The following is an 18721-nucleotide window of genomic DNA, read 5'->3' as shown; positions in this document are numbered from 1 at the left end:
CAGGTAGGCTGGTGGGTATGCCCATGATTCTGGCACCAAGGACGAGGGGAAGGTTGGACCCAGAGGGCAGGTGCTCCCCCAGTGGGTGAGAGCACCGTTCCAGGTCCAGGCCTGAGTCCAGGAAGGTCTCAGAGTCTCCTCTGAAAGGTGGTCCTCTTTCTCAGAGCTGGAGGGAAGCAAAGAGGGTGTTTGGGAGAGGGACCAGGGGACCCAGGATGGTGAATCTGGTGAGGGGAACAGGGGGAACAGGGAATCTTGGAGAGGGACCAGGGGACCCAGGATGGTGAATCTGGAGCCAGCAGGGGGCCCAGAGCATGGCCTGCTCATGGTCCCAAACCAGGGTCTGAGGAACATCTATCTTACCAAAGGCAGAGGAATCCCCTTCTTGCCACAAGAAGGGGTCAGGAGGGTTTCTGCCTGTCCTTGGGGCCAACTCTGCCAACTGCAGTCTGACCTGGCAGGCTGAGGCCAAGCCGGGGGTGGGGGGCGGTGGGTGGTCTCGAGGGTCCCTCTGGGTTCCCTCTGCTTGGGCTTGACCTCTGAATGAAGAGACCATGGTCGTCTAGAGTCTCCAGAGCAGATGGCTCAGGGCTGGGCACATGAGTGGTGTCTCTTTTTGTCTTTATCATTAAAAGTTTATTTATTTATTTGGCTGCTTTGGGATCTTCACTGTGGCATGTGGGAACTTTAGTTGTAGCCTGTGGGGTCTGGTTCCCTGACCAGGGATCGAAACCAGGCCCCCTGCCTGGGGAGTGCGGAGTCTCAGTCTGGACCACCAGGGAAGTCAGCATGCTGTCTTAAGGGACACCAAGACCCTAGCTAAAGACTTGAAATCTTGTCCATGCACCTTTCCAGAGCAGACCTCGGATGAAGTAAAAGAGGAGGTAGACCCCTTGGGTGTCTCTGGGGGACTCAGGAGGGGTGCAGAGGAGGTGAGTTTGGAGCAAGGCCACAAGGAGGGCTATCAGACCAGGACCACGCGGCAGCTGTGGGCTTTCCAGACCTTTGCGATCGTCACCAGGAATTAACAGCCAAACCCGAAACAATAAATACTGACAAGAGGGAGGTAACAATCATGGTTTCAGTTCAGCTAGTGTGTCGCAGGAGGGGCGAGGACTGGATGGTAAATAATGAGCAGACACCATAACTCATGCTGGGAGACATCATTGATCCGGTGAGATGCTTGACCCAGCTCCCTGATCCGGGAGGTGTCGGGGCTCATCCCAAGGTAGATGGCTGGAGAAGGGGAAACCCTCAACTGGGAGACCTGAGCCTGGACTCCAGCCTCCGCCCTGCCAACGGCTTGCTGTGCTGCCCAGGGCTGGCCAATGTCCCTTTCTGGGCTCCTCTTCCTTCAGCTGTGAGACAGCAGGCTCTAATATTCTATGATTCCGAGTCCCTTCCACTCCACCCAGTTTCCCAAGACTCTTGGGCTCCCTGGACCCTTTTGGGAAGGATCAGCCCTCTTCAGCCCCCTAGGTAGATTAAGGAAGGACGGAGGGGCGGGAGTGAACAAGGGTCCTGCCAAGGCCCCTACCCAGCCAGTGACAGGAAGACAGCAGATCGCGGCACCGGGAGCGATTTTACTGGAAAGATGAAAGGAAATTGCATCTTTAATAATTCACCGGGCCAGTTTGGAGGGAGGCAGGTTGGCGGGGCCGCGGAGCCGCTGGGCGATCCCGGCATCTGTTCCTGGAAATCCGCAGGCTCCAGAGCCTGCCCCAGAGAGACCCAGGGTCCTCCATCTCCTCCCGGCCGAGGGACAGCGGGAGCCCACGGAGTCTAGACCGGGGTGAGAGGTTAAAACACAGCCATCCCAGGAACCCGCTAGATTGATATCCCCAGCAAAAAGGGAGCCAAAATAATCGATACGGCAGCAGCCCAGGAAAGCCGCCAAGCCCAGGCCCCGGCCCCGTGGAGTTGCTGCAGGAAAGAAGAGCTAGGGCTCTGCGAACTGCATGGGGCTCCAGAGAGCAGAGCCCAGACCGGGGGCCTCTGCCAGTGCCCGTCCGGGCTCAGAAGGGGCCCCCATGCAGGGGCCACGCTGCTGGGCAACCTGTCCAGATTGTGGGCGGGGTCAGGCGACACACGTCCTCGGGCCTTCAGCCAATCACCACTTCGCCTTTCCTCCTGGTCCCGCTCAAGTGGGAGGGCCCTCAACTGGTCTGCAAATGGCCCGACCCACCTTCTACTTCCCTTCAGAGGGACCGTCCTGGGGGCCTTGAGTGCCAGACGAAGAAAGCAGTGGACTGAAGCCAGAAGAACTGGCCCGGGACAGAGGCGGAAAGTGCCAAAGACAAAAGGAGATAAAGAACTGTTGACTTCAGAAGCCAAAGATGTTGCTTTGACTCTTAGCAGCGTCCTTCGCCCGTCTGCGGTCCCTCCTGTGAATGGGATGATAACTCTGGGTGGCCAGACCCTTTGCTCTTGGAAAGAGCTTTATTTCTGTTGTTGTTCAGTCGCTCAGTCATGTCCAACTCTTTGCGACCCCATGGACTGCAGCACATCAGGCTTCCCTGTCCTTCACCGTCTCCCAGAGCTTGCTCAGACTCATGTCCATTGAATCGGTGATGCCATCCAACCATCTCATCCTCTAGGTCGTTATTATTATTAGGCCTTTCCCCCAAGGCCTGTAGACTCTTAGTTGACTAGTCTGAAATTTAATAGCTTTCCTGGGTGGGTCATAGGGATGAACTAGGTCCGGGAAGGGGTGCAAATCCAGGGACTGGGGGGAAGCTGGGGGGCCCAGGTGGGGCTCAGGCAGAGCAACTGTTAACGTCTCCCCTCTCTCCTTCACGTCCTCCTTCCCTGCCGTCCCCTTCCCTCCACCCACTAATGAGCAAAGACAGCTCAAGAATTACAGAGAGGATTCTTCACAAACGAATATACTCATCCTTCTCTTACAGATGGAGAAACTGATGCCCAATGAAGCAATGGCTCCGTGGGCGCCCAGCTGGTAAGTCTGGCACCAGGACTAGACTTGGATCTGCTCACTCCCAGTGTGGGGCTCTTTCCACCAGGGGCCTCTGGTTTCCTTCCCCAGGGAGGTCTGGTGGCCTTGAGGCAAGGTGACCAGGCCCATCCTGAGATTCATCGTGACTCACCGTCTGACCTTGACCCACCCCAGCCCTCAGGCCCAGCTTTCCTCCCTGCAGAAGGAGGGTGAGACCCACCCCATCAGCTCTGAAGCTGCCAAGAAGATCACATGGGCTGATACAACTTAAGTTCAGCCAAATCTTATGTATCTGGCGGATCCACCACTTTTGGAAGTCACGGAGAGGGGGCAGAGGAAAGGACAGAAAATAGGCAAAGATGGTTTCTGAGTGGGTGAAATGGGTGTTTGACACATTCATTCATGCAGTGAAGCGCCTCCTCTTTGCTCATAAAAATGTCAGTTGGGCCCTCGCTCAGAGTCCATTTGCTCCGACTCGACAAACAATGCTGACAAGTTCGGTGGTCTAGTGTCTCAGGCCACAACAGGCATGCTGGCAGGAGCGAGAAGAGCTGTCTGATGAGAGAGGAGGCAGAGAAACTGTAAAAGGCAGATGCAGTAATTAAACAAGCAAAGCAGACTGGATATACCTTGATAATCCCTGAGGGTAACCCAGTATTACAGTCCAGTCTACTAATTAGTGGTGTCGAAATGAGCCTGAGTCATCAGGAGAGGTTGAGACACATGAGCCCTCTGTGTGAGGACTCGGGGCTGTGTATGATCCCCCCGTGGAAAGCTTTTTACCAAAAAATCAGTTATGACAGTTTTTCTGTTTAAAGAGGCAGGTTACAGCAACAGACAGCAAATGTATGTGTAACAACATCTCTGCTCTGGACAACGCCAGGCGCCTGGGATGGGGAGAGCTGACCTTGGGTGACAATCAGAACCAGGGAATTCTGGTTTAGTCCCCCTTCCCCATCGAGGTGCTTCCTGCCTGTATAATTAACTGGTTTTCTTGATGTTTTCACTGTTTCTCTTCTCTTTAATCCATTCTGCACGTGGAAGGAAGATTAACCTCCCCTAATTTCATTTCTTCTCTGATTAGGAGCCTACCATGACTCTCATTTTCTCCTGCAGGGAACCACCCCCCTGCCCCCTCACCGCACACACACACATTCACTAATTCTCTATCACATAGAGGGCCTTGCAAGGAACTTCTCCCACCTACCCACCCAACCCCCTCCCGCAGGGTCTGGCCTGTCCATCCCTCCCACAGTTTGGCCACCCGCCAACTGTGACCAGCTTTAATCGTCGTCTACCTGACCACCTGGCACTTGCTTACACACTGTAAGCCCACCCTGAGGTCAACCTCATGTGCTGGGTTCCAGCCCTTCCAATCAGATCATGCCAGGAGACAGGGTCTCCAGGTCACCACCTCACTAGGCTCCCCCTCCCCTGGAATGATGACTCTTATCACCAGAAGGTGCAGCTCTGGGTGGTTACTCGCCATACTTGGCTGTCCCTTCCTTACATGCCCGCTTCCTCTGCCTGCAGCCCCTACTGCCTGGTTCCCCACTGTGTCCCCACTCCAGCATCCAGGATGAACCCGGCACACACTGCTTTATCACATCGGCCTGGACGCCTCCTGGTTCTGAGTGTGGATAGGGACGTAGCAGTAGGGTCTCTCTGTGTGTCCCCAGGGCGCTCAAGGTCAGCTGATGGATGCTCAGAGGAGAGTCATGTGCGGGTAACAGGTCAGCTCACCCATCAGTGCCGCAGGGCGGGTGGCAAGGCCGGTACTTGAAGTCCTGCCTCCAACAGCCCTCATAAGGGCAGCCATACCCACCCAGGGTGGCTGTCCTTCCCTCCATACCCTTTGCCTGGGAGATGATCCACATGCCAGGAAGGCCAGAGAGCTTAGGGGTCAAGAGGAAAGAGCTGTCATATTTGAAGGACACAGAAGACAAGCACTTTTATCCCAAACTTCCAACAAGACGGAAGGTAAATCTCACATTCCCATTTTTGGTAGAGGAAGCTAAGACTTGAGACACCAAGGTGACTCACCAGCCTCCCTAGACTTATCCTGACTGTCATCACTGAGGACTGTCTGCATTTCTCAGTGGACCTACCTGATTTTATCGCTGTGTGTGGAACACTAAGGTATGAGGTTCAGGTCACCAGCAAGGGCTTTGGAAGCAGAGGGGACCTGTTAGAACCCTGCCCCTCCTCTTTCTAGTGGTAGGACCTGGGGCAAATGACCCTCCCTCGGTCTGAGTAAATTGGAGACCGGACCCTCAGGAGTTGTAGTGAGAAGCTGGGAAGTGCTCAGCTGGGCGCCTGGTTCAATGGGTGCCCATGAATGTTGGCACCGCTGTGACCTTGAGCAAGCCCCTTTTCTGTAAGGGCCTCGGTTTCCTCACCTGTCACATGGGAGGGTGGGCTCCAAGTGCCCTTCCATTCCCTGATAGCCTGGAGGGTTTGGAGGGTTAGCTGGGGGAAAAAGGACTAAATAATGTCCAGGACTGAGGGCAAGTGCAGTTCCTGGAAGGGAGGCATCCCGAGAGGCCCTGCTCCCCTCTCAGAGCCTCAGAGTGGGAGGGATCTCTTAGTGTTTTTCCTAATCCACACCCTGCCCTGCAAAGGGGAGCATCCTCCCACACCATGGGGTCCGCATTGGGTCCTGGTTTCTGCTGGATCATGTCCAGTGTTGGGGGCTGTTGCTCAGATGCTTGTGTTACCCTCAGCCACCCCCTGCCACCAGTCCGCGGGTCCCCACGGTGTCCTTGGATCTGGGTGTCCAAAGTCCACTCTCTGTGTCCAGGCCCCTGTCCCCCCCGTTTGTTTTTTCCTCTCCCACGTTGGCATGTGTGTCTTTTGAGGTCAGAGGAGCACGCCTAGAGCATTCTCAGGTACCGCATTCTCGGTGCCTACCTCTTCCCCTTGGTCGTCAGGCGCTGGCTCCCGCCTGGCCTGCTCCCCATCCTTGGCCACGTGCCTAAAAAACTAAGGCCCCAAAGGGGAATCCGATGTTCCTGGTGCAGCTTGACCAGGAAGAGGGGAGCAAACTGCCCCTTTCCGGTGCTCCGCTGCTCTGTCATCGTTGTCTGGCTGTGCTGGGTTTTCATTGCTGCGTTGGCTTTCTCTAGCTGTGAGACGGGGTCTGCTCCTCGTTGCTGTGGAGCCCAGGCTCTAGGTGTGTGACCCTCAGTGGCTGTTCTCACCAGCCCTAGAGCTTGGGTTCTGTAGTTGTGGCTCCGGGCCTCAGTCACTCCTCAGCATGCGCAGTCTTCCGGGACCAGGGATTGGACCCATGTCTCCTGCACGGCAGGCAGGCTCCTATCTGAACCACCACTGTGCCACCAGGGATGTCTGAGCCTATGTTGTTTTTAGCATATTTTTTGGGAGGGGCATTTTCTCCCCAGCAAAGTCAGTTAAGGGCACCTTCTCAATCAAATTCCCTAAGGGCCACAGATGGCTTTCCAGGATTGCAAGAGCCCGGCTCCAGCAGAAGGTGAAGATCAGAAATCTGAAAGTGGAAGCTGCCTGTCCCTTGGCGGCCCGTCCTTAGCATCGCCCCTGCCCCAGATAAGTTAGGCCCCCTCCACTGGCAGGGCCTCCGGTGACCACAGGAGAGGCCTTCCCCGTCTCTCCCTCTGACCAGGCCCCCTGACCCCCTGGGGAACACTGTCCTCCTTTCCCCTTCAAATTCGTCTTTCTTCTGCCCAGACCGTTGCCCTCACCAACTGAGCAATAAACTGAGGGAAGGAAGGCCAGCTTGTGGCCTGCCCACCGGGGACCAACAGCCTGTTCTCAGCATCTTTCAGGATCCATGTCAGCTCTGTTCTCAGAAAGCAGGGTGAAAGCCACGGGGACCTCCTCTGAAAGACACCCTGTGTCTCTGATTCTGGGAGGCAGACCCCCACACCTCTGCTTCCCACCTCTCCTTGCTCAGAGGCCAACCAGCCAGGGAGATTTAGAAACTGTAGAGCAGATTAGGACACATCAGAAACACATCTCACACACACACACACACACACACACACACTCACTCCGTGCATGTACCTCACACACCCCAGAGAACCTCACGTGCACACACTCACACACACACACACATACACCTCACATACCCCAGAGAATCTCTCAAGCAGTGCACAGCTGCGGCCTCCCCTATGGGCCTAGGGGTCCGAGCAGCTCCCAGGGTCCTGGGCAGGGCTGGGTGCCCCTGAGTGGGGAAGGGCTCTTTCTCATTTGCACAGAGGCTGGGTCTGTGCTCCCCGGGCCTCTGGCCTTTCCCCCACGGCACAGCAGTGCACCCACCTGCAGCCCTGTCTGCACGGTTAGACCTCAGGGCCCTGGGGGCACCCCGGCCTCCCCACTGGAAGTCCTTGTCCCGTGAGGGGACCCCTCCACTGCTCTGCATGCCCCTCCTCCAGGACCTGGCTTAAGGCACAGCTCAGCTCTTCCCTCCCTGTGCCCCTCTGTCACTTATCACCTGGATCTCACCGTCAGGGTTCACCTGTTTAGCCCACACAAGCTTGTTCAGCGCCTGCTTGAGCCAGGCCCTGGGCTCGGTGCTGGAGATGCAGAGTGGATGAGGTTAAGTTCAGAGTCAGTGGACATCAGCCCCCTGCAGGCCAGCGGTCACCCACAGTGAGCTGGGTCATGGTCGAAGCATCCGTGGGAGCTGCAGGAGCCCAGAGAGGGCACCTGGAACCCTGACTAGGGGAGCAGTCATGGAGAACTTCTTGGAGGAGGTACATGCCTGTAACTCCAACCAGTGTCCACGGGACCTGAGATCGTGCTTAGGTCCTCTGCCATCCAGTTAGTGTCATCCAAACCCCAGCCCATCTGCAGACCTGTAAACAAGAGCGGTGAACATCTATGTTATAAGACCTGAGATTTCAAGCTGACTGGTTACACAATTCATTGTGCAGAGTTGTGTGGCATAGTGAATGGAAATAGACCCCAAGCACCCTTCCTGTCCCTGGTATGGGCCTCAGGAGTTCCTGACCTCAGCCTGGGCGCGTCTCCTTTCCCTCTGAGTCAAGCCTGCGACAGAGTCCTCTCCTGGCCCTGCTTAAACAGAGAAAGCACTGATTACACACCATTCTGTGTAGCATCAAGGGCCATATCCCTGGATGTTCTGGTAAGTCACCAGGGGGTCCAAGAGTTCTGACCTGAATCCTGCTTGTCCCTGGGAGCCAGCAGGCCGATTAGAGTTGGGGGACACAGTGGGGTGAGGAGGCTCAGGTCCCAAGACGGCCACCAGTCCCAGAGGCCAGGAACCTGGGTCTTCAGCCTGGTCCCCATGCACGCCCACCAGACCCCTCTCAGGACTACGACGACAGCATTTCAAGGCCTGGTCCTTGTGCCTGGAGCGGGGGGCGGTCACATGACTTGGACTTGCCACTGCTCCCCTGAGTCTGTTTCCTCTACGTTTCAAACAGAGTGAAAAGTGTTTGTCACCTGCCAGGACTACTTGTGAAGATCAAACAAAATCGTCATATATTTTAAAACTACAGGGTGCTGTCCAAGCAGATGGCGTGGTTCCCTACATGTTTCCCCAGATGTGAAATGGGTGTAAGGATAGTATTTACTTCCCTTGCAGGGCCCTGGTGAGGCCAGATGATGTGTGTGAAAGGGCGGTGGCAGGGAGCCAGGGCTGTGTGGCGGGTTGGGCTCTCTGGGCCAGTCTCCTTGGCCAGGCAAACACAGCTGTTTGCCTCACACTCCAGGCTGGCTGGCTGGCGGCCAGTCTGGGCAGAAGCAGCTACCGCATCTGCTTCCAGAATAGGCCAACTGCTTCCTCGGGAGGCGGCGGCGTGAGCGGCCTTCTGCCCACCCTCCCCTGCCCAGGCTCGTGCTGAGACCAGGTGGGCAGGGAAAGGTGAGGTTTCTGGCTCAGATAAGATGTCCACAAAGAGTCAGCCCATGCCTCAGGCACAGTTACCTAGGCATGAGAAATTTAGGGCCCTGGAAGGGGTTTTTAGCTTTTTAAAATTTATTTTTGGTTGCTCTGGGTCTTCACTGCTGCTCGGGCTTTTCTCTACTTGCGGCAAGCGGGGGGCTGAGGTCTAGTTGCAGTGCTCAGGCTTCTCACTGTGGTGGCTTCTCCTGTTGCAGAGCGCAGGCTCCCAGGCACCCAGCTCTCGGTAGTCGCAGGAGGTGTGTTCAGTAGTTGCGGCTCCCAGGCTCCAGAGCACAGGCTCAGTAGTTGGGGTGCACGGGCTTAGTTGCTTTACTGCATCTTCTCGGACCAGGGATCGAATCTGTGTCTCCTGCATTTGCCAGGTGGATTCTTTACCATGGAGCCACCAGGGAAGCCCTGTTTTCAGCTGTTTAAAATCAGAAATAAATGAATTTTTAGATTGAAAAAAAAGTTTTAATAAGGAATATTATCTTCATCTTTGTGCCAAGATAGTCATAAAATACAATTTTTATATATTTTTAAGGAGGATGGGCCTATGTAGGCATACAAGGGCCCAGGGCCTGTGAGTCATGACGTGGCCTGGAGTCCGTGGTGTGTACTCTGTCCACACTCAAGGACTGTCCTGGAGCCCTTTCCACCGTTGCTCATGTGCTGGGCAGCCTCGTCTCAGCTCCGACAGCAGGACCCAGTACTGCAAACTGAGGTGAGATGCGGCAGCGTGGCCTGCTGTCCCTGTGGGCTAGTTCCGCCTTCCTGAGAGCCCTCTCTGCGGCCCGCATATGCCGCGTTCGCTCCTGTCACTCAGAGGGTACGGCCCGTGCGTGCTCACCAGTAAGAGGGGCCCCCTAACACCAGAATTCTGAAAATGTTGGCATATGTGTGTTCTTTCTCAGCATGTAGTTGGAAAAATTTCCCAGGCAATTTGAATATTGATCTCAGGCCTGGATGTGCCCCTCTCCAGGGGGGTCTCCCTCCCCTCCCACCCACCTTGAGGACCTCTGGCCCGGAGGAGATCCAGTTTGCAAGACGTTACAATGTATTCTTTCACAGAATAGCACAAAACTTTGCAAGCTGGCTCCTCTTCCTCCCCATCCCTCTGCAATCCTCTGATCTGAGGGTATTTCATCATGCTCCTCCTTTCCTTGGATAAAGAGGAAAAGACCATGTAGCCTGCCCATGGCGGGCTCAAGCCAGCAGCTGGCTGCTCCTTCTGCCTGGCGGGTGGGACTGGCCGGCTCCCTGGGACTGTGCTCACTGCAGTCAGAGCCGAGGCTGTTGAAGATACACTCGCTTTCTGGGCTGAGGGGAGGGGGCCCTAACTCTTCCATTGACCTGACCGGCCTTGGGCTCTGGGTCAGTCACATCACCTCTCTGAGCCTTGGTTTTCTCATCTGTAAAATGGGAATCAAAAATGCTCACCTGCCTACACCTCTGAACCACCGGAGACAGTGTATGTAAGGCCCTGAAAAAACCATGGGGATGAGAGACAAGCTTTAATATTAAAGTATAACCACTTCCTCTTTATCGTCTCAATCCTTGCTTCTTCTGCTATCTGTGCCTTGGTACTGCAAGTCGTGTGTGTGCACACACGTGTGTATTCTACTTCATTCATCCGAAACAGTCTTCCCGTCCCTCCCTCCTACAGACCTCAGGACAAAGGTAACCCACCCTCAGCAGGACAGATAACACATATAAGCAGAGGTAGTGGTGAGACACAGAATCGAAACATTTATTATTCAGAATATTTGTAGTTTTCAGTAAACTTCTGGAACCAGAACGAATTTAACCCAGAAAAATCTCTTTTGATGAACAGTGTTTGGTAAGATTTCTCCTTCCCTACCTTTTCTTCTGGGCTTCCCAAGTAGCACCAGGGGTAAAGAACCTGCCTGCCAATGCAGGAGATGTAAGTGATGTGGGTGTGATTCCTGGGGTGGGAAGATCCCTGGAGGAGGGCATGGCAACCCATTCCAGTATTCTTGCCTGGAGACTCCCATGGACAGAGGAGCCTGGTGGGCTACGGTCCATGGGGTGGCACAGAGTTGGACACGACTGAAGGGACTTAGCCCTCACGCACACTTTCTTCTACCCTCCAACTCCTTGTGTTTTGACCTCACTTTCTACACCAACCCTTTTGCATTTTTGTAAAACACTTCAGCTTCACAAATGACAATCATCTAATTAAAAAGTTATCTCCCTCTACCAACTGGGGTACTTCAGGCCAGAGCTGCCCTGCTTCATGTGGGTCAGAAATCTCAACACACCCTCCACGGGCTGCTGAGCTGGCCTGGCCGCCATCCTGGCCCGACCAGGGAATCACGAGGGGTGTGGGTGTTCCAGTCGCCACTCTAAGGAGCTGAAGGCCTGGCAAAGTCTAGCCAGAAAGAATCCCCGAGGGGACCTGTTGCCAGGAGGCAGTGTCCCCAGTGTCTTGTCACGGACAGGATTGTGCAAAACAAAGAACATGTCACCACAGGAAAAGAAATCACTGGGGCCCTTTGGGACCCTCAGATGAAAGACTGGCTTGACCTATGGGGACAGGACAGCCACTTGCTGCTGACTTCTGGAAGCTGCTTTGCCCAAGTCTCAGTCTTCTTCAAAGGAGTCATTGCCAAGTGTCACAGTGACTTTTTCACAGGAGGTGTAGGTTTGGGGAATGAGGTGGTTAAACATGCAGCAAACCAAATCTTCAGTGGAAAAGTTTTGTGCAGGACTGGTTACTCCTCTTGCCTTGGACAGGCCACAGTTCCCAGCTTGGGGGCAGGGGGACGGCATCTGTCTCCCTCCCCAGTGTTCTCCTGGACCACCCCTTCCCAACCTTCTCTAGCCCCTGGGCCCCGCTCCCCGCTGCGGCCCAACTCGGGGAATCTTCTCACCAGCTGATCACCTGGGTAGGGGCTCCTCCAAGGCCTCTGCCACGACCCGCTGAGGCACAAAAGCCTTTGGGAGAGATTTCCTTTGCTGACCGCGCAAAGAACAACAGATTCAGGGCATTTCTGTTTTTTGGTGTGGTTTATTTTTAAACCCACTTGTAGTTTGGGTTGAGCTGGAAAGCAGGACATACCAAGGGAGGGAAGGTGGTCGTCGCACGAGCAGGGTTCTGCCGCAGCTTTGGCGGGAAGCCCCCAGCTCCCTGCTCTGGGGAGGTAGGACCCGTCGCCAGGCTCCCAGCTGGTTCGGGCGAGGCAGGCAGCCCTTGTGTGCCAGTGTCCCGAGCAGAGGAGAAGAGTTGCCGTTTCTCTGATCTGTGTCCTCAAAGGCCCAGCCTGCGGTTTCCCAACAGAGCGCCGGCAGCTGAGGGACAGGACTTCGCAGGCAGGCCGGACAGTCTGTCGGGACGAGGAACACTGGCTGGCTTCTGATGCCAGATAAGAGCCTGGGGCTTGGCGTCTGTGTGGCCCCTCGGGGCTGCTCCTGCGGCGGCCTGGCTGTCTGGGCCCCCGCCCCTGCAGCTGCCCAGGGCGTGATCAGAGCGGGAGGTTTCCCACACCCCCTCCCTCCCCATCCATCGGAGAAAATAAAATAAAAAATAAAAATTAGAATAAATACCGACTTGGCCCACATTTACATTTACACGGATGGACAGGACGATCCCCAAACCTTAAAGGTGTACAGACAGGTTAAGGAAGGACGAGCAGACGAAGAGTGGGTTTGGGGGTGCACACCCGCTGGGGAGGGTGCTGGGGGCTCCCGCCTTGTCCAGGGGAGGCTGGGGGTGGTGAGGGGGTGCCTTCTCGGGGCTGCAGTCCCAGAGCTCAGGCAGAGCCATGAGGCCCGTGGGAGCAGGACTGTGGCGAGCAGGCAGGCTGCCTGAGAGGAAAACCATGACTGCCTCATCTTGACTGGCAGAAGAGACGGGATGTGCGTCAGGATGGCGGGACCTCGCTTGCTCAGAGCTGAGGGAGCCACAGGCGAGGAGGGAAAACCGCACAAGCCTTAGAGGAGGACTGAGTCCTTAGAGGACCAAGCAACACCCAGTTTCGCCTCCCATCAAATACATTCAGAGGTCAACTTGGACACGGCCTCCCTGTCAGCGGGGGGATGTGGCCTGGGGAGGGGGCGGAGGTCTGAGGGCACTCCTGTCTGCCCCCGAGTTCCTAAGTAGTCTTCCGTGAGAAGCTGCCTCAGAGTTTAGGCTTTACTGTTATTTCCTTAAAAAAAATTTTTTTGGGGGGGCGGGGGGGAATGTTTTCCTTCCACATCTGAAAAAGTGGCAGCAACCTGCATTTAGAAAAACAGCTCCGACGGTTATGTGGATCAGCCAGGAAGCACTCTCAAGCAGTGGAATCAACTAAGCGAACCGTATATGTCTGGAGGCCATGGTGACACGACACGTAATTAAAAATATATTTATATATGTATACATATTTATATCTCACTCCTTCCCACTCTGGTCCTAACAGTCAAGGCGGGGCTGGCCCTGAGGCAAGACCACCAAGGCAGGCTGTCGGGAGGAAGGGGCCCTTAGGAAGGCGGTGCTGAGATGTTAACTTGCCCGTCCAGGGAACATCGCCCCTGAGCGCATGGTGTCCGGGGCCCCTTCAGGAAGCCTGCTCTCTGAGCCCAAGGCTGGGGTGGGAGACCCCCCTCTTCTGCATCCTCTACTTTCAGCCTCACTTTTAGGCTTCAGCGTTCTTCCAGGGCCCTGCTTCCTTCTCAGTAGATGTACTCATGTAGACACACACACACACACACACATTCACATGCACACTCACACACACCTCACTTGAGGGAAGCAGGGCCTTCCTTCAGCCCAGGTGCGGGTCTCGGAGGGCGGCCAGGGAGCGGCTGCTTGCCGGGCTGGGGGCTGCTCGACCCCGTGGGGCCACGATTTCCCTGGGGCCTCTCTGAGCATCCTGACGTCAGCCCAGCTCTTCCCTCAAGGCCTCCTGTGGGGCCTCTGGTGTCCGTGGCCCCAGGCTGAGCCAAAAGGTGCAGGAAAGGTGGTGAGGAAAAGACGGAGGAGCTTGGGAGGAAGGGGAGGGGGGTGGAGAAGGCAGGGGTGGGGCAGTGTGGACTCCTTGGCAGAGGCCACTGACCCCCTCCAGGTAAACTGCGCCCCTCCCCTTGTTCCCCAGCACGTTCCTCCTGGGGACTGGCGGGAAGGTGGCGGCTGGTGGGATGGATAAGCCAGGGAGTACAGAGGAAGCCACCCCCTACCCCTACCTGCCTGCTCTCCTGGACTCAACAAGGGGACATTTCCTCCAGCCTGATCAGACCAGTCAGCCAGGGGCGGGGGTTCAAGGTGACCCAGGCCTCAACCGAAGAGCAAGTGAGGACACTGCTGGGCTCTGAGGCCGCCTTCTGGGGCCTCACGGAAATGGGGGCTCCAGACCAGGAGTGGGGCTGCACAGACACCAGAGACGACCCGAAGCCAGCCTCCCAGGGACCGCCCCTCATCCTCCTCCTCAGCCATCAGAGAAGGGGCTGCCCCCAGGACTCGGACCCTCCAAGCGTCCCCAGCCTTGATGCCAGCCTGGAAAGCGGGTGGCTTGCTGGGATCCCTGATAGTCCTGCTCATGACTCAGCAAACACACCCCTCCCAACAGCCCTGGGACAGTAGTACCCAGAGATTCCCCCCACAGGGGGCACAGACCACGGCTGAGGACTCAGCTCGTTGAGTTAGTCCTAGGGAACCAGGTGTCCCCGTCTCCCTGAATCTGTCCCCCAGGGAGAGTTTGAGACAAGACCTGTGTGTGTGGCACTGGGAAGCATCACTGGGCTTTTCGGTTTTAATTCGCCAGCCTTTTTCTGAGCCCAGTTCACCACCAGGCCCCAGGCCAAGACGGGTTTAATGCTCTCCCAGAGGTGACAGTATCGGCCCTTTGAGGAAGGACGCTAGAAACGGAGAACAGAGAAGCCAGGGAAGCCGGGGGCCGAGGAGCACGGGGTTCCAGCGGGGACCCCTGCAGGGGCAGAAGTTTCCAATTACCCTAATTGGCTACTGGCAAGCTGTCTGTGGCTAGGATCCTTCCAGAGGAGGGCCGGGTTTGATCTCCCACTAATCAGGGGGTTCTCGCGGGGCTGACTGTGTGATCACACTGCGGGGCCCTCGGCACTGAGAGAGGAGACTTCAAAGCAGCTGACTTTTGAAAACAGTAAAACACAATAAAACAAAAGAGTGCAAGTAGAACAGCAAACTGTCTCCCCTCGAGGCCCCTGGCCCCCTCTGGGCCTGCAGCTCGGGGGTGGGGGGCGCTGAGGGACGAGGCTGGAAGGTGGGAGGGCAGAACATGAAGGTTAGAGGAGATCGCCCCGTCCCCCAGCCCGCCGGCCGCGCGGACAAAGGCCGTCAATTAGGGGCGGCCGGTGGGGACTGTGCCTGCCTTTGTCCTCCCGGACATCTGCTCCATGTCGCCTGCTGCCGGTTGGCGACTGTGGCTGGCAGCACGCGCGAACAATGCAAACCCATCTCCGACCCACTTTTTCCAGCCTTCTGAGGTCCTTTCTGACCCAAGCTGTACACCAGCATGCGGGCTGCCACGGCCTCTGAGGAGATGAACCCCTGCACACAGCACAGCCCGGTGGGGGGCGGGGAGGGGACGCCTTGCGTGGGAGGGGGCGGGGAGGAGGAGGGCCGGGCCACCGTGGAGAAGACACATGCTGCCCTTACTGGTGCGAGCTGCCGCATGCTCGGGCTGGGGGGCTCATCGGATGGGGGGCCGCTCCTCCTAGGGCTTCGGTCCCTTCCCCGTCTGGCTCCAGACTGGCCGCCGGCTCTGCCTGCCTTCCTCCCCACGCCTCTCTCCCGCCAGGGCCACCCCTGTCTTCCCGCCTGTCCATCTGGCTCTGAGCACCAGGGCCCCAGCTGCCCTGCGGGCCGCCCGCCAGGCCCCCGAGCTGTCAGGCGGTCAGTTTCTGGATGGTTCTGTTGTAGTACTGCGTGATGGGGGGCGTCAGGGGGTTCCAGCTGTTGGCGTGCAGCTCAATGACCTCCAGCAGCAGGGACCGAGTCAGCATGGATTCTGAGGGGCACAGCATCTTGTCGCGGGCACTGGCCAGGAGCTCGGCCATCATCTCGGGCAACTGCTCCTCCAGCAGTCGGCCTGTGCTCTGCAGCTGTGGGCAGAGAAGTGGGGTTAGGACGTGTGCTGGACCCCGAAAGGACTCCTGCTCTGTTCATCTCGGTTAGGGGTGCTTGCTAGGGGAGCAGGGAAAGGAAATCGCTAGATTATCCTAGGAAGGTGCCCAGGCCTCTTCCTCCCAGGACAGAGGGATGGAAAGGGTGGAGAGTGGAGACAGCCAGTGTGAGAGCCCACCTTTAACACCCAATCTGCTGGAGGAATGAGAGGAGTCAGGATATTGCCTGCTGTCTGGGGCTGTGAAGAGTCCTTACCAGGAACATGATGCTTCTCCCTTCATCCACTTGCCTCCCTTCTTACAGGAAGCCTTCCCTGACCACCGCCCGCACCCTTAAATGGCTATGTGATCTGCTTCCTTTGAGGGTGACCAGGTGGCCCCACATTAACCTTCTCTAGCTAGGACGTCTCTCTGGAAACGAAATTGGTCGTTGTTACCAGCCGTGTGTCCATGTGGAACCCGAGAGCATGGATGAGGCCTCCTGTTCCTCTCCTCTCTAGCCCCACCATCCCCACAACCGACCTCTGCCCACACTAATGACATGACAGGGAGGAAACAGGATCCGGGGCAGAAGGCCAGCTGGAGGGCCTGCCCCCCAGAGGGGCCCCTGATGGTCCTGAAAAGCCCCTGGAGTTAGAAGAAGCCCGGATCTCCTGGATCAGACCGCCCTGCAGGCAGCCCCTGGAATCCAAGTCCCTGTTGCTGCCCAACCCTGGCCTCAGCCCACCCACTTCTCAGGGCTCTGCCTTCTTCCCCAAACCTTCCTTGAGCATCCTGGCGTGACCTGACCTCTCCCCTAACTCCTCAGAGAAGCGAGCTCTGTACCCCCATGTAGTCTCCACATTGCCTCATCCACTCATGCATTTGAGCAAGATCTCTATCCGCAGCCAGACCACAAGCTGCCTGGAGGTTGGAACCATGCTTTCCCCTCCTCTCTTATCTCCCCTGCCTGGAGCCCAGAGCAGGGTACCCGGCTAGAACCCTGGCACGTCCTGGGTGTGGGCCCTGGAAGCCCCTCCCCTCACCACACTGCCCTCTGAATGTCCCTGGGCTGTTTTCTTGTCTTTTTTCCTTTTGGCCACACTATATGGTTTGTGCAATCTTAGTCCCTCGACCAGGGGTCGAACCTGTGCCCTTAGCAGTAGAAGCGCAGAGCTCTGACCACTGGACCGGCAGGGAGATCCCCTTGGGCTGTTTTCTAAGGGCACAGCTTTGTCCCTGTAACTGAGCCCTAGCCAAGTGACTGAAGCAAGAGCTCGGAGAGCAGCCGCCACACCTTGTGAACAGGGGTGGGACCTCTCATGGGGGCAGCTTGGAAGTGGGGAGTGCGACCTGGGGGTTCAACCTCAGTACCCCCCCCTCAAACCCCCCTGCCACCAAAACCAGGGCAGATACCCGGGGGCAGGGCATCACTTGGGATCTTCTAAGTCATTTGTGGGGTGCACTGGGCTGAGGAGGAGGTGGTCTTGGGGGCAGAGGGAATGTGAATGAGGCTAGCACCCCATCCTTCCCGCTGCAGTGGATGGAAAGGAACCCTGGGTCCACTCAGGAAGCCATCTCCCACTACCAGCCCTGGACTTGTGGACCCCTCCAGTGGTCCTTGGGCCCCCCAAACTGTTAAGCTGAGAGGGATGCGCAGGGTCTGAGGTGGGAGAGGTCTGAGCCGCCCCGCTTACCTCCATTGAGCAGCACAGGACAGCATCTTCCTTCACATCCTGAGATTGCAAGAGCTGGAAGAGAGGGGCAGGGAACAAGCGCTGAGGGGCGCTGAGCTGCTCTCAGCCCCCTGCAGCCTGGGACAAGCATCTCCCGGGGCTGCCGGGCCAGAGAGACAGCCCACGAAGGCTGAAGGGCAGCAGGAGCGCCGCTCCAGAAAGCAGTGATTTCTCTGATGGGACCAGAGCAGCTGGAGGACTGCCGTGGTCATGGAGCACGGGCACGTCGGCCAGGACAGAAGGCCTGCCTACAGGCCCCCGTCCAGCAAGGCTGCGGTGGGTTTGAAGGCGGCGGCAGGCGTGCTGGGGTCACGGGCTGTGAACAGCTGGTCAGCAAAAATGAAATTCGTGTGCAAAGACTTCCTGATCAGTGCGAGGGGCTCAGCTATGGTCTCAAGGTGCTCCTGGACCCTGGCTACAGGAGGACTTCCCAAAATCACAGCACTCTTCCCCACGGGCCCAGCACTGTGAGTCTGCAAAACCATGCACACCGTTCCAGACTGGAACTGTTGGAATTGCTTCCTGACCAAGGCCACAGCCAGGCTGCTCAGCGCTGGGACCGATCACCCCGGATCCAGGCTCCCCTCTACCTACCGCGCTGCATTCTCTCAGTCTCTCTCTCTCTTTTTAAATTGAGCTAAAACTCAGTCACAGCAAGTCCACAATTTCTAGGCATACAATTCAGTGGCTTTTAGTAGATTCACAAGGTTGCCCAACCATCACCACTAACTCTAGGACTTTTTCATGGTCCCCAAAAGAAACCCGAACCCATTAGCTGTCAGCCCTCCTCCCACCCCCATCCCCTGACAACACCTAATGTGCCTCATCTCTACACATGTACCTCTTCAGGACATTTTACGCAGTGGAATCATGTAATATGTGTTCTTTTGCGATTCATTTCTTCCACTAACAATGCTTTCAGAGCATGCTGTAGCACGCGTCCGTTCACTCCTTTTTGTGATCGGAAGATACGACACGGTAGGGCGTACACGATATCACACCGCATCGTGTTTGTCCTCTCATCAGTTGATTGACATGTAGGCTGCTTCCACTTTTTGGTTCTCGTGA

At 56.6% G+C, this 18721-nt stretch overlaps 1 protein-coding gene across 6 annotated transcripts in view; it reads right to left on the bottom strand.

The window, feature by feature from the left end:
- Positions 1-11851: 11851 nt before the first annotated feature.
- The window catches only part of CTIF (cap binding complex dependent translation initiation factor), a 323017-nt gene continuing 316147 nt past the window's right edge, over positions 11852-18721 (bottom strand). For all 6 annotated transcript variants that reach the window (XM_070361994.1, XM_070362000.1, XM_070361995.1 and 3 more), the window contains exons 11-12: positions 17615-17668; positions 11852-15917 (exon numbers count right to left, since the gene is read on the bottom strand). In XM_070361994.1, the coding sequence (XP_070218095.1) occupies positions 15702-15917; positions 17615-17668 (270 nt within the window). In that variant the 3' untranslated portion in view covers positions 11852-15701. The remainder of the gene's footprint in view (positions 15918-17614; positions 17669-18721) is intronic.

This window comes from Bos mutus, chromosome 24, assembly GCF_027580195.1.
Source record: "Bos mutus isolate GX-2022 chromosome 24, NWIPB_WYAK_1.1, whole genome shotgun sequence".
NCBI lineage: Eukaryota > Metazoa > Chordata > Mammalia > Artiodactyla > Bovidae > Bos > Bos mutus.
Note: the sequence above shows the minus strand (reverse complement) of the source record. Positions and strands in the feature narration are given on the sequence as shown.